The 16110-nt window shown below is 43.9% G+C and overlaps 1 protein-coding gene across 1 annotated transcript in view; it reads left to right on the top strand.

The window, feature by feature from the left end:
- btaf1 (BTAF1 RNA polymerase II, B-TFIID transcription factor-associated) overlaps positions 1 to 16110 on the top strand; it is a 41066-nt gene that overhangs the window by 11997 nt on the left and 12959 nt on the right. Inside the window, exons 13-25 of the mRNA XM_079512240.1 lie at positions 568 to 692; positions 1674 to 1794; positions 2730 to 2834; positions 4428 to 4580; positions 5001 to 5146; positions 7641 to 7815; positions 9480 to 9683; positions 10170 to 10590; positions 10943 to 11127; positions 12765 to 12921; positions 14184 to 14293; positions 14806 to 15007; positions 15464 to 15612. Coding sequence (XP_079368366.1) covers positions 568 to 692; positions 1674 to 1794; positions 2730 to 2834; positions 4428 to 4580; positions 5001 to 5146; positions 7641 to 7815; positions 9480 to 9683; positions 10170 to 10590; positions 10943 to 11127; positions 12765 to 12921; positions 14184 to 14293; positions 14806 to 15007; positions 15464 to 15612 — 2253 coding nt within the window. The remainder of the gene's footprint in view (positions 1 to 567; positions 693 to 1673; positions 1795 to 2729; positions 2835 to 4427; positions 4581 to 5000; positions 5147 to 7640; positions 7816 to 9479; positions 9684 to 10169; positions 10591 to 10942; positions 11128 to 12764; positions 12922 to 14183; positions 14294 to 14805; positions 15008 to 15463; positions 15613 to 16110) is intronic.

The raw sequence follows: 16110 nt of genomic DNA on the forward strand, positions 1-16110 counted from the left end.
CGACAACCTACCTCAAACCCTAACCTAACCGTAAGCACGGAGCAGGGCCAACCTTCACGCATGTTCGCCAACCTTAATCCGGTCGTTTTCGGTCGGACCAATGACTTGTCGGAAAAGTGTACGGACCCCATATTTTATACTTTAGATGTTGGAAAAATAGCAGATCTACAAGCTCATAGCACGCATCACAAGATTGTAGATTTGCTATTGTAGAGAAATCTTGAAAATGTGTGCAAATCTTTGAACATATATATTCTTTCATAGTGGAAGTTTTTTTTTTTAACTCAAATCTTTGCTTCTGGGTGTCCCTGGAACAAAGTTTTTCAGAAGGAGTCTCTGGCCAAATGCATATAATTCTGGGGGTCTTTGATGTGGAAAAACTGTCCGAATTTAGAAGACATTTTGTATAATCTGTTAGTGTGTGTGCTGCATTTGAATCTACTGTCTCTCTCCACTGTACTCATCTTTAAAATGTAATCTGGGTGATAATAATTGGCTATTACTTGCCAGCGGTGACATTGCACAGTTTTCCTTTTTAAAACATCCTCTTGTTTTTCTTCTTTTCAGGTGCCCTTCATAGTGAACACGCTGTGGGATGCTCTGTTGGAGTTGGACGACCTCACAGCCTCCACCAACAGCATCATGACCCTGCTATCTTCACTGCTCACCTACCCACAAGTCCGACAGTGCAGGTCAGTAGTGGAGAGGACCCATGCTAGATGTTTCAAAAACCCGGACACCAATTACTTATATTTTGTACAAAAGTCATTTTACTTTGCCCTATTCAATATTTTTCAAAAAATGGCCCATCTAAAAGCTCACATGTACAGTAACATGCAACTATAGGCCTTACTGTTTTTGAAAATCGGTACACATCGGCTGCATAATTGCTGTTACTGATGTCAAAGTCAAACAGTGGCCTATAGACCAGCCAAATGGAGCTCTAGTCGGCAGCATTGATGGACTCCGCTAAAAAATACCATGCTGGCTAAAAAAAAACGACTGCGGCTAACACCATTAACAGTATCACAACTACAGAATTGAGAACTGATGGTTTCATCTACTGTAAAAGATGTGGATTTAATGAGAGCTTATTGCGACCAAAGGTCGCAGTTAATTATGGAATCGTGCATTTTTCTTCACTCAAAATCTCCATACATAGGGAAAGCCCCCATATATTGTGCCCAGGTCTCGTGACATCACTATGACTAGGCCCGGCCTTACCTGGGCCCTCATCAAACCCTGTACACTCAAGACACTGCCCCCGCTGCCACCCTTAGATCTCCATATATGGAGCTGACCTGTTCTGTCATTCCATATGTTGATCTGACCTCATCACACCCTGTACACTCAAGACACGCTCCATATATGGCTAGTGCACGCATGCTTCTCGCCCTTGGGTGTCTTACTGGAAGTATTCATTTTTTGAGTGGTGTAAACCACTCCTACAACTGGCTTTGTTAGTTTGTCTGTCTGTCTGTTCGTACCAAAAAATGAGCATGGTTGCTATGGTCACCCAGTTCACACGGGTGTGATTTCATTACGTCAGACATTACGTCAGACCACAGCTGATCAGTCTATATAAGACCTTACACCACTCAGTTCACACGGGTGTGATTTTTTTTTCCATAACTGCATAGCTGTTGAACACACGTGTCTCTGTCCTCCTGCAGCATGCAGCAGTCACTAACGGTCCTGGTTCCCCGGGTTTGGCCGTTCTTAAGACACACCATATCCTCTGTCAGACGGGCCGCACTGGAGACCCTCTTCACTCTGCTGTCCAAGGCTGACCAGGTACATGGAATGGATAAAGGTCCTTTCAGCTGAGGAGTGACTGGACGCGCCTAGTAATTCATTTTCAACATGAGGCGTTTCGTGCACACGCGTCTGGGCGACTAGACCTGGATTGTGGTGACCTTTTTTAATTACGCTACGCTTCTCCCTCATGAGCAGAGCTGTCGTTGATCCAGTCCACAACGCCTGCGTCACTCAGTCTGAAAGGACCTTTAGATGTTGGCCCTTTTCATCCTGTACTGGTAGAACAACTTGCATTGAGATCATTTGGCTTAGTGCTGGCTGACATTCTGGTTTTTTGAGTGCTGGCTGACATTCTGGGTTTATTTTTCTTCCATAGTGTGGTTAATAAATCTAAGCTCTCACAGTCACTGCTGTTTCCGAGCCTTGTTCAGCGTTTTTTTTAAAAACCTGATTTACTTCCACTTTGGTTCTTTGTACCTTCTCCCAGAGGGCAGAAGTACAAACTCTCCATTTAAAACATCACTGACAATATTTTAGCCTGCTCATAAATAGACTGCAGAGTGGGGAGTTATCATTCTATCATTCTTCACGAAATTCGGCAATATGGTAGAGGGCCGTGAGAATCCCTCAGGAACTGAAGCTCACACTCATTTGTCAATAGACCTCTGACTTTTATTTCTCCCGATGAGTAAATTGTTATGATTTGCTCCATCCACTTTTCTGCCTTTTTTTTTAATTTTTTGGCCAAGTCAAAGAAATCTCATTTCCATACATGCGAATGGAGTCTGGCTCTGGTTACGGGACTACAGCGTTGACAGACAACCACCCCTTGTATGATATTAAGAGCGCCCCTCACTTCACACAAGTGATTTTTTTTCCCCCCGTCGTATGGCTATTAGCAGTTAAAAGATTAAATTGCCAATTTAATTCATTCTGTGTTTCTGATTGGCTGCTGATATGTGTATTTCCAGAGCTGTGCTCTATGGCTCAACCCCATCCTCCAGGATATGCTGCGCCACATCTTCCAGTCCTGCATACTGGAGAGCAACCAGGAGATACTGGACCTCAACCAGAAGGTTGGTTCCATGGGCTTGTGCCACATGTAAACAACACATTGATTTACTCTGTTTCCCTCCAGTGACGTGAAGGTTGTGAGAAGTTAGTTAACCCCATTTGTCATGCAAGAGTACATCACAGCATTGGTACAGTGACTTTAACACATTTGATGCTAAGGACGTGTATACTCGTCCTATTAAATAATTACATGAGGTGCTCTAGACGAGTACACTCGTCCTAAGGTGTTTAGTATCGATATAAACACTTTTTGGAGCGCTATTTTCAGCCAGTGTAAAGTCATTACGGCGGCATCAAGGCACGCCAAAACACATTTTAGTCGACTAAATCAACTGTAGATTTAGTCGACTAAAACTAGACACTGAACACTAAGACATTCCAGGTGACTAAAATGTGACCAAAACTAAATGAAAACTATTCAAGAGGTTATGACTAAAACTAAAATCAAAATCAACACTGTTATACGGTTCCAGTTATTGGCAGAGCATGCAGGGTTGGGAGCAGCCTATAATGGTCTGTTGGTATCTGATGGACTCCCCCATTGTTGAATCAAACGGGTAGACAGACAGGCACGCCCTCACTGTCTACTGCAAACCGTCAGCAGCAGCGTGCTGTATGCCATTTCCTCCTTCTGCTTCCAGACAAACTCCACACAGAAATGTATGCCTTATCTCTCCCTATCTCCATTATCTGCACAGCCAGCAGGCATTTCATATTTTACTGTGCGAGCTCATTCAAATCGAATGGCCCACTACCAAGTTTAACTGGACCGAATGTTTTCTAAGCTCGTATAATAGACAAAACACATAGAGGGCTCTGAACATGTGCTCACTTGGACTTATTATTTTGAGGTTACAGTTTTAATTTAAATATTTCAAATAAAAACTAAACTTAAATCACGCTCTCTTGCTCTGTTAGTGTAATATCAGCTGTCTAGTTGGCAGATGGAGGAGTCAAGTCCAGCAGGAAAAGGCCATTGTAGGGTCATAGTTCGCATTGACAAGATGTACTACTACTGTAAATTATTTGGTTTTTCAGAAGAATGACTCCTTCCAGTTTCTGGGTCATGCCGCTAGAAGTGAACAGAGATTTAGATTCACAAATAATAGGGCAGATGTCTTTGCCTAAATTATAAACCTAATAACGGATTTTGACATATGTTGTTGAGGACGGTCTGCTGAGCTCCCTGTAATGTTGATTTTCATGACTAAAAACTATGACGACTATAATTTGCCTACCCTTTTTCACTGATAAACTAATACTAAATATAAAACTAAGCAACGATGACTAAATATATTGACAATTTCCTCAATAAATAAAAACTAGACGTGATGTTAGGGGAGGCACTAGTGGAGAAGAAATTGGTTGCACGCTGAAAATGGCAGATCTACAAGTTCACAACGTGTCGCAGCGCAAAGTGCTACCAAGTGTAAAAAAAGCAACCATTACGACGCCATTAAGGCCCGCCAAACTAAAAACTAGGCTAACTAAAACATTTCACGTGACTAAAACATGACAAACTAATTTTTTTTTCTTTTCTTTTAAGCTGTAAAAAAAGAAATCAACACTAAGCTCCCTGTGATTTCTATTCCTAGGTGTGGATGGAGTTGCTCCGTCGGGCCCCCCAGCAGTACGTGGTGGCAGCCAGCTGTCCGTGGATGGGCGCCTGGCTGTGTCTCATGATGCAGGCCGCCCAGATCCCCATAGACCTCAACATGCTGCTGGAAGTCAAGGCCCGCTGCGGCAAGGTACTGTACTGCTCCCGCCTCCCGCTTATCCCACACACCAGGGGTCCATTTGGGGCCATTTTACGCTCTCAAGAGTTAGGTTATTGTTAAACATCTGCATTACTTAATTCATAAGAAGTCTATTAGAGAATTAGAGAATGTAGAAGAATTGTTATTTTGATCGTTTGCTATGGAATTGTGGACAAAAATTGTATCCCAACGACAACACAACATTCTTTGGTCCGTGGCTCAAATGCCGAAATGATATTCGGCAATATGAAAAGTGTTAATTTGAAAACCACTGGTCCAGACGAGACAACCCAGCTTTTCAGTCTAAGCGGTAGACTGTTCACATTTACATTTTGCTGCAAACTAACTCCACATCGGTACACGTTGTGCTGCTGTCTGTCTGATGTCGATGCCATTTGATTCACTGACCAGGATAAGGCCGGCGCAAAACCCCACCACCAAGGGACCATTCAGGTGAAGGAGACCGTGCAGGAGTACATGGCAGGAGCAGAGACGGTGTCTGATGACCCGATGACCAGGGACTATGTGGTGATCCGCGCTCGCCTCATGGCTGCCAAGTAGGGTTTTTTTTCAATTCTGCATGTACATTTAGTGGTGTCAAAACGACGATTCAGCAATGCATTGCCATTCGGCCGTGCTGCAATGCAACAATGTGACTTGTGACATAATCGATAATGGAAGCCTAAATATAATTATATAATGATAATATACTGAACATATTTTTTTTAGAATTATATTGGATATAATCTGTACAGTATTATAATTATATCTGACTGCTTGTATTGACTGATGAACAAGTTGCCATGTTGTGCAGTAACATAGAAAAGCGTCATGCATCGTAGAATTGAATCGTTACCTGGTGAATTGTAATCAAATTAAATTGTGAGGGCAGTGCCAATGCACAGCTCATAGCTATGCGAGATTCCCATCGTAATAATCTGTAATAATAATCAAGAGATGAGTTTGTACTAGGGCCGGGACTTTAACGTGTTAATTGAGATTAATTAACTACAGAAAAGTTATCTCATTAAAAAAATAAACTCATTTAATCACACCTTTCACCACGGAACGCTTCTCACTGGGCGCATTTCAAGTACTGAATAGGCTGGACGGATGGACGCGTGGATAGCAGCATGGTTGTGTGCAATGTCAAAGAGAGCCATATGACCAACGTTAGCTTCCATGCTAGCAGCTTCAGCTTAACATGTCTCGCAGAGTACACCGGAGGCTCGCGGTGATTTCACCACAGCACCAAGCTGTCAAGCTGTCCTCGATGCGAAACATACTGAAGCAGCAAGCGTGGAAGTCCGTGGTCAGACAATGGTCTGCCCCAACCCCATGTGAAATGCACTCCCCAGCTAGTTCATTCCACAGTTTTTGATTTTATTCCTTTGTCTAAGTGTTTCCCCCCTAATAAAGTAGTTTTTATTTGTTTTCTCATGCCCTGCCATGTAAGCACATTTGAGTATTCATATAGACACTGAATACACTTTATATAGGCACTTGCTGCACTTGTTTATCTGTTGGGGGAAAAAAAGTTGTATTGCTTAAAGGGGAATACCACTCATTTTCAACATTTGTTGTGTGGAAATGGAAATAATAAAAAGTCACTCCATTTTGTGTTGACTAGAACTGGAGGTCTGACAAAAAACAGTAACATTATGAAGTACATCTTTGTGATGTCACTGAGATATTTTTCAGACCTCCAGTTCTAGGCAACAAAGAATGGGGAGACTTTTTATTATTTCCAGACAACAACTCTGAGGTATATTAATGACATAGTAAAATGTTGAAAATGAGTGGTGTCCTGTAGTCACTATTCATTGATTCACTGGGATACCAAAAAACATTTGAAAAAAAAGGTTTCTCACTGTTCTCGGGTTGAAATATTGATATGCGATTAAAATGCGATTAATCGAGAAATTAATTACAAAGCCTCTAATTAATTAGATTACATTTTTTAATCGAGTCCCAGCCCTAGTTTGTACATCTCCAGGACTAGCAAGGCATTTTTCGTTTCACTGCTCAGAGTAAATCTCCCAGTGCAGACTGCTGCCGGAAAAACGCCGAAAATAATCCAAAACCTGTAAGCAGGGGACATTGTATTGAAGTGTAACTGGCAATAGGCAGTGGTGCTTCGTGGGCGATGGTAATGTAATTAGGGTTGTCCCCAATCCGTTCACCTGATCGGAAATCGGGGCAGAGCGCCGTAATTTTCAAATGATTGGATCATTGAAATCTAGACATCCCTAGTATCAATCTTATATCCATATCATGATATTAGACTGGATATTGTCTGTGATTTTTGGATTTTGTACTATTGTGATATGGCATAAGTGTTCTAATAGGAAATATCGGATCGGGAACCATGGATATCGGCAGATACTCAAAATCTATTGATCTGAATAGGATCAGGAGCAAAAATGTGATCGGGACATCCCTACATGTAATCCCTCCTGCCATTCCAGGTTGCTGGGGGCTCTGTGCATTCTGTAATGTAATGGTCTTTGCTCCATTCCAGGTTGCTGGGGGCTCTGTGCCGGTGCATTATGTAATGTAATGGTCTTTGCTCCATTCCAGGTTGCTGGGGGCTCTGTGCCGGTGCATTCTTTAATGTAATGGTCTTTGCTCCATTCCAGGTTGCTGGGGGCTCTGTGCCGGTGCATTCTTTAATGTAATGGTCTTTGCTCCATTCCAGGTTGCTGGGGGCTCTGTGCCGGTGCATTCTTTAATGCAATGGTCTTTGCTCCATTCCAGGTTGCTGGGGGCTCTGTGCCGGTGCATTCTTTAATGTAATGGTCTTTGCTCCATTCCAGGTTGCTGGGGGCTCTGTGCCGGTGCATTCTGTAATGTAATGGTCTTTGCTCCATTCCAGGTTGCTGGGGGCTCTGTGCCGGTGCATTCTCTAATGTAATAGTCTTTGCTCCATTCCAGGTTGATGGGGGCTCTGTGCCGGTGCATTCTCTAATGTAATGGTCTTTGCTCCATTCCAGGTTGCTGGGGGCTCTGTGCTGGTGCATCTGTAATGTAATGGTCTTTGCTCCATTCCAGGTTGCTGGGGGCTCTGTGCCGGTGCATCTGTGACCCTCACCTCAATGATGCGTCCCAGGACATTCGTCCGGCCGAGTCCCTGAGCCAGCTGCTGCTCTTCCACCTCAACTCTAAGTCCGCCCTGCAGCGCATCGCCGTGGCCCTGGTGCTGTGTGAGTGGGCCACGTTGCAGAAGGTATGTGATGGGTGGGCCTAGGTGCTGTGTGAGTGGGCCTCGCTCCAGAAGGTATGTGATGGGTGGGCCTAGGTGCTGTGAGTGGGCCTCACTGCAGAAGGTATGTGGTGGGTGGGCCTAGGTGCTGTGTGAGTGGGCCTCACTGCAGAAGGTATGTGATGGGTGGGCCTAGGTGCTGTGTGAGTGGGCCTCACTGCATAATGTATGTGATGGGTGGGCCTATGTGCTGTGTGAGTGGGCCATCGCTGCAGAAGGTACATGATGGGTGGGCCTAGGTGCTGTGTGAGTGGGCATCGTTTGCAGAAGGTATGTGATGGGTGGACCTAGGTGCTGTGTGAGTGGACCTCGCTCCAGAAGGTATGGTGATAGGTGGGCCTAGGTGCTGTGTGAGTGAGCCTTGTTGCAGAAGGTATGTGATGGGTGGGCCTAGGTGCTGTGTGAGTGGACCTAGCTCCAGAAGGTATGGTGATAGGTGGGCCTAGGTGCTGTGTGAGTGAGCCTTGTTGCAGAAGGTATGTGATGGGTGGGCCTAGGTGCTGTGTGAGTGGACCTCGCTCCAGAAGGTATGGTGATAGGTGGGCCTAGGTGCTGTGTGAGTGAGCCTTGTTGCATAAGATATGTGATGGGTGGGCCTAGGTGCTGTGTGAGTGAGCCTTGTTGCATAAGATATGTGATGGGTGGGCCTAGGTGCTGTGTGAGTGGGCCATCGCTGCAGAAGGTACGGGATGAACTACTTTGCCACTGGAAGACTTTATATCGGCCAAGTGGGGGTTATTAAGGATTATAATGTATCGGGTTGGGCCTGCAATTTAAATCATCCACTGACCACCGGCTGGCCTGGGCTGATTAGAAGTATTTCTTCACTGTCAGCTATTTCCACTCTTTCCACTTAATTGCTTGATTTCTTCTTTCTTTTAGATAGGTTTTTGGACATTTTACACATTTTGATATACCTTATTATTATTATTACTATATTTTGCACAGCCCCCTCCATAGTACCCCTTGTATGTACAGCAGCACTTCTTTGCATAATGGGTGCTGCTCTGTATATGGTTACTTACTTTCTATTGAAAGGGTATGTAATGTCTCCTGTAATCACACAATGCAAAATCTATATAGAAAGTAAGTCTGAACTACTGTAATCGTACACAGTAAAATCCTCAATATTAATTTAACTGTGAAGAGTGTATACATGGAATCAAACGGACCCTAATGGGTCCATCTGTACGTTTTTGGCAGCAGATTTTGATTTTAGTTTTAGTCATAGTCTCGAATAGTTTTCATTTAGTTTTAGTCGCATTTTAGTCACCTGGAATGACTTAGTGTTTAGTCTAGCTTTATAGGGTTTATATCTACAGTTGATTTAGTCGAACAAATTTTAATTTGGCGGGCCTTGATGCCGTCGTAATGACTGTTTTTTTCATGCAACTAATTGTAAAATAACTTATACTGGATCTCTTGTGTCCCTTCCTAACATTTTAGTCTAGCTTTTATTTGTTGACACAATTGTCAGTATATTTAGTCTCCATAGCTTAGTTCATTTAGTTTCCCATTTAGTTTGTCAGTGGAAAAAGGTAGTTGATGAACATTTTTTATCTTATAGTTTTAGTCGACGAAATCAACACTGTGTGCAAGTAAGCTCATTTCACCTGGTCTCTCCACAGGAGTGTCAGGTGGTGTCGTCCATGGTTCAGCCTCGTCTGCTGGCCATCCTCTCGGAGCAGCTGTACTACGACGAGATCGCCATTCCTTTCACTCGCATGCAGAACGAGTGCAAGCAGCTCATCGCCCTCCTGGCCGACGCTCAGATAGACGTCGGAGACCGCCTCAACTGTAGCGTCTTCACCATCGACCAAGCCAACGATTTGGTGAGGCTTGGAGACACACACACACGAGAAAGCTTAAATCCTTAAAGGAGAATTCCATGCTAGAAGGCTTTCTTACCTTTATTTCACTTCACCTTCATTGCAGGTGTTATTTTGTGCAAATGTGCATTATTGGCTATTTCCCCTAATATATATTGATTTCAGCTGTTACAATTCCAATCATGCAAACATGACCCGCTTTAATTACTTCAGTCTAAATTAGTAGCTTAATGAGTAGTATTAAAAGGTTAGTGTCTTTTTGATGTCCAATGTATTTGTACTTAACATTTGGCAAAAATGCCAAAAAATTATTCAGGGTTTCAATTCAAATATAGCAAAAATAGCCGATCTACAAGCTCAAAACGCGTCGCGATGCAACATGTTTTGAGCTTGTAGATCGGCAATTTTTGCTACGACAGTCATGGAGTGAGTGTGGAAATATAAGTGGCCCTCTCATCGTCAAACCCTCGCCCATCCTCTGCCCTATAGGTGACCACCATCTTCACGGACGTGACGGCGGACCTGAACATGAAGTCGAGGCAGTGGCAGCCGCTGGACGGCAAGCGGCAGCAGGCCCAGGCCACGGTGGCGGAGACCAACGCCGAGTGGCAGCTGCTCCACCTGAGGGTGCACATGTTCACGGCCTGCGCCCTGGTCAACCTGCGGGCGCTGCCCGACAAGCTCAACCCACTGGTGAGGCCCCTGATGGAGTCGGTGAAGCGCGAGGAGAACACCCTGATCCAGGGCTACGCCGCCTCCTTCATCGCCAAGCTTCTGCAGCAGTGCAGCGCCCGCACCCCCTGCCCCAACTCCAAGATCGTCAAGAACCTCTGCGCCTCCATATGCGCCGACCAAAGCGCCACCCCGTCCTCCGCTTGCCCCGTGCCGGCCATGCAGGAAACCGTTAAAGGTACACATGGGGTATTTTAAGTAGAGTGATTAGCGTTTAAGCTTTCAAAATATGGTGACATCCATAAGCTTTAAAAATATGGTGACATCCATATACTGTCTGAAATGAAATATGGATATAGCCAAAATTGCTCACAGGCCACATTATAGGACAATGTACAATTTTGGCATTTAGCACACACTCCTATCCAGAGTGAAGTGCAAGATCAGAGTAACTAACAAAGTGCAAGATCAAAGTGGTACAAACAAAGTACATAGATTGCCAAGAAAACGATTAAGCACTACCATCGTACCATAACATTTGCCTGGCTGGGACTGACAATTCTCCTCCCCATTTTCCCCCTTGTTGTTAGCTGGTGGTTTGGAGAAAGACTGCACGCATCACATGGTCAACAAAACCCGAGGCATCATCACCTTGTACCGCCACCAGAGGGCAGCGTTTGCCATCACCAGTAAGAGGGGGCCCGTCCCCAAAGCCCCCAAGACCTCCACCATGGAACTTCCCCCTGGCAGCACCATCAACACGGACAACGATGAGGTGGGTGGAGGAGGCTTAATGAGGGTGACAAGTTATTATATCACCAATGTTTTTAATGACCCGAGACCAGATTCTACAAAATGTTTTCTGAAAAACACATCAGTGGTGCTCAAACGTTTTCATGTCGAGAACCCCCAGAATTATCTGCATTTGGCTGCGGACCCCCATCTGAAAATATTTAGTTCCAGGGACCCCACTGAAGCAAAGATTTGAGTTAAAATCATTCGCCGTGAAAGAATATATATTCAATGATTTGCACACATTTTCACGATTTAGCTACATAAAAAACAAAAAGTGGTTTAAAGCTAAGGTGTCACAGATGGCGTTCCTGGGGCCTGTTCCACGAAACTTGGATTAACTAATCCAGGATTTAGGCCAAAACCAGGCTTTTTAAATCCTGGTCTTTATAGCCTGGTTTATTCCGTTCCACTAAAGCCAAGCGAGGCTTAGAATGGGCGGATTTAGCGAGCCAGGATCATAAAGCCTGGCTGAATAGACAGCCTGGCTTTTTGTCTCTAGACCCATTCGGTGGAACACAGATTTACTGATCCTTCTTCTTCATGGGGTATTATGGCAGTTTGCATCCTTAATAGTTGCATTACTGCCCCCTTCTGTATATCTCAGTATCTTTACTAATCTATTCAAGACTTACTGATACAAGGACTTAAGCTTCTAAAATAAATACTGCTGCTGTAATTAAAGAGAGAACATACTCTCAATAGTGGATAGACTGAATGATTAACTACCCCAAAAATATAGTTTACATTTTACCACTACTATTAACTTAAAACAGAATTCTTAATATTGTAAGCATAATGATATTGTCGCATTGTGATATTTGGCCATAACTCCCTCCTCTGAGGGAGCTACCTTTGGGGAAGGGGGTTGTTGTCCAGACAGGGGCCAGACTGGTGAACTGTGGGTCATGGGTTCAATAGTGGGTGAAACGTTACAATGGTAATATGTTGTAAAACAATGAGTAATGGTAATAGTTAGTGGTTTTCACTTTTACATTTTTTTTTTTAAAATTATAATATAATATAATATAATATAATATAATAATTCTTCTTAACCGTGCACTTGCACGACAGCAAACCTAGTCTGGGGAACATTCACCAAAAGCAGCTGATCTACAAGCTCACAAGCTGTCATGATGTTGTGCAGCCTATATATTTTGGTTCTTTGATTTTATATAGTGCTTAAATTAGTCCTTTAATGCAGACCGATAAAAATAAGGCAACATAAACCCATAATAATTGAATAAGTGTGGAAAACATCATTGGTTTGTGATCAGTTTGACTGCTTAATGAACAGTAAAGACATCAGGATTAGGTTAAACCTGGCTGTTAGCCTGGTCTGGAGCAGGCTAAATCCAAAGCATTAGTTTCCATGGTAACTAATGTAGAATCACTTTCATGAAACCGAATCAAGCCTCAACATATCCAGGTTAACTGGTTAAATTAATCTGGTAAGATTAACCAGCTTTCATGAAACCGGTTAATCGCTGATCCAGGATATATTAAGCCAGGATATCTGTTAAATCCCGGTTTAATCTCTAATCCAAGTTTCGTGGAACGGGCCCCTGGTCTTAGTGGGTTCATTTGACATGCATCTCCTTCTCCATGTGGTTCTTTCAGAGTAAGAAGCCGTGTCTCGTACAGAGACGAGGAGCAGAGTTCTCCCTGACGACCATCGCCAGGCACTTTGGTCGAGAGCTCACCAGGTCTCTGCCATACCTGTGGGAGACCATGGTGGGGCCGCTGACCACCGTGGTGGATGATGACCAAACCATTGGTAAATGACCTGAGTTGATACTAGCAACAATTATTCATTATCAATAACTCATTTAGACCTGAGCACGATTCTACAAATGTCTTCTAAATCCTGCCAGTTTTCTGAAAACCTCATGTTTCTATGTCAGTGGTTCTATAACTATTTCATGTCAAGGGCCCCTTGAATTATATGTAATTGGCTGCTGACCCCATCTCAAAATATGTTGTTACAAGGACCCCCCCAGAAGCAAACATTTGAGTTAAAAACACAACATAATGCTTAAAACACCAAAAGGGGTTCCCACCCAAAATGGGATAATAATCTGGACAGGTGCATGATGAAAATCATCATCGCTTTTATCTAAAAAGCTTTACATAGATTGTGTATTACATTCACACACACATTCATACACCGATGGCAGAGGCAACCATGCAAGGCACCAACCTACAGAATACCAACAAAGTCGCCCATTTACCAACTCGGGCCGGACATACAGCCGGCGGAGCTGCCCAGCCTGGTATTCCTAAAGTAACCTAGGGGCGACTGTGGCTCAGGAGGTAGAGCAGGTCGTCCAATGATCCATGTGTCGGCGGTTCGTATCCCGGATCCTCCTGTCTACATGTCGAAGTGTCCTTGGGCAAGACACTGAACCCCAAATTGCTCCCGATGTGCTGGTTGGTACCTTGCATGGCTTCCGCCACAATCGGTGTATGAATGGGTGAATGTAATGCACAATCTATGTAAAGCGCCTTGGGTAAAGGCGCTATATAAATGCACCATTTACCATTTACCATTTAACCTAAGTAAATTATGGTTAAACCTAACCTTAAACCAGAAACTTAACCTCAGTAAAACAGTGCCAAAACTTAACCCTATTCCTAAACTTGGATTCTTAATCATGATGGTTGTTCGAATCCCTTAGAGTAGACTATAATGTCACCTTTTTAATTAAAAATTATAACATTCATTTCATTGTTAAGAGTGTTGCGCCTGTTCACAACTGTATTATTTTAATTGTGAATACATTTTAGGGTACTTCTTCCTGGTGGTTTGTGCACAAAAAAAATCAATCTTAATCTTTCCATGTATTGATTAGGCATAATTATGTTTGTTTCTAGTGTGTTCATCTGCATATTGTACAATACAGTAATCTTATGGGGAAATCTCACCCTAAATATCTAATTGGGGTTGAGATATTGGGATTAACTGCTTATATAGACCCATAAATTGCCCAATAATGAGACTAGTGTGGTCTGTACTGTGAATCAATGTTACTACTGTAGATGTGCAGGCCCAGCTAGAGAGAGGAGATGCTGCCGCTCAGGAACTGGTCAACTCTCTCCAAGTCCTGGAGGTCACGGCCGGGGCCATGGCTTCAGACCTCAAACATCTGGTAAGAATTCTAGAACTAATGATGTGGAACATATATATCTTCAACTCCCAGTTTGATAACTCGCACACAGAATAACTCGTACTACTTTCGAGCCGCTTCCCTACTTCCTTCACAGGTGTTGCCGATGAAACTAATTACCGATGAAACAAATTAAGGCTCTGTTGCAGTGGTTTGCAAACGTAATAATTTCCCACAGAACTCTTGAGCGTGTACAAATGAGAGTGGTACCAAATGGACCCATAAGGGTCCAGTTTGGTTCCATTTGTAGTATACTGGTGTAGCAAATTGTTTCCAGTGAGCCAACATTGTTACGGATGTAGGAATATATCCGTCGGCACAATAGCAGCACCCTGTCCCTGACTCTGTTTATGTTGACCAGAATGGAACGGAGACTAAACATTGGTATCGGCGGTATAACACAAGTAGGGAAGGTGGCCGAAGTTATTTTCCAAAATGGCGTGTGTGCTTAGAGCCCATTGTCTTCTCCTTTGGTTCCCTGTGTTGAACTGTAGCTGCTGCAGTACCTGCCCCACCTCTTCACCTGCCTGCAGCACCCGTACACGGCCGTGCGCCACATGGCAGCCCGCTGCGTGGGGGTGCTCAGTAAGATCGCCACGCTGGAGACCATGAACCACTTCCTGGAGCACGTGCTGCCCTGGCTGGCCGACATCGAGGACTGCACCAAGCAGGAAGGCGCCATCGAGGCCATGGCCTGTATCCTTTTACACTGAAAATTTTAATTATTGGACTCTGTCCACAGACTATTGAACCGTCGCTACCTTTTTCATAGCAGCGATACTAGTCATTGTTTGTCGGAACTAGAGGTCCGAGAACTCTGTGAGATCATGGAGAAAGTAGGTGAATAATAAGTTCTGAAAGTGAATGGAGAAATGCTATTTTTCTTTCTGAATGACTACAGTTGTTTATTCCCTTCAGCATCTATATATCCTCCAGCAGAGCTTGGTGGAGCTGCCCGGTTGCCTGTGCATGGGGCAGCAGCTCCCTGGTGTAAATGTATGCAACTGTTATTGTGGGCGGGAACCCCTTTTTGGTGTTTTTACCCCTTCAGGACGGGAACACCTTTTGGGGTTCTTGTTGCTATGTACAGTATATTAGCAGCATAGTCAGTAGTAGTAGTGGTGTTACCCTCCTTGACTCGCGTCCCTCCAGGTGTCATGGAACAGTTGGAAGTGGACATCGTGCCCTACATTGTGCTGCTGGTGGTCCCGGTGCTGGGCCGCATGAGTGACCCCAGTGACAGCATCCGCTTCATGGCCACGCAGTGCTTCGCCACGCTCATCCGCTTGCTGCCCCTGGAGGTACAAACCACATTAGTGCTTTATTGTCTCTGCCAGGCTGAAGGCATGGGGAGAGAGTATTAAAAGAAATCCCAAAAAAGGTAGCACATCCAAAAGTTTTAATAAATGGAGGACAAAGTACTCACATTTCCATTTCACATTTTGGTGTTTTATTGGCACACACCAAAACACTTTTATAACGCTACCAGGTGGATGACTTATGTGAAACACATTTTTTATATTCGTCCTTCAGATCTTATCCAAATATCAGTCGGTACACATGATAGTCGATCTGTGTGATATTTTTTTCTTTTTAATCTATCGTGGTTGGCTAAGATTGACATCTAAACTTTGCAGGTATGGCCCGTTTTAAACAAAATGCCCCAAATCATGAGCGCAAGTGTCCAATTGCTACCTGAAACTTCTGCATGCACGTTTTCACTACATTGAGGACCGATTAATGCCACCCTTGCTTCTAATGGTCTTAAATAATACTCCTCGAGATAACGTGTAGAAAAC

Source organism: Electrona antarctica (genome assembly GCF_951216825.1).
Source record: "Electrona antarctica genome assembly, chromosome: 10".
NCBI classification, from domain to species: Eukaryota; Metazoa; Chordata; class Actinopteri; order Myctophiformes; family Myctophidae; genus Electrona; species Electrona antarctica.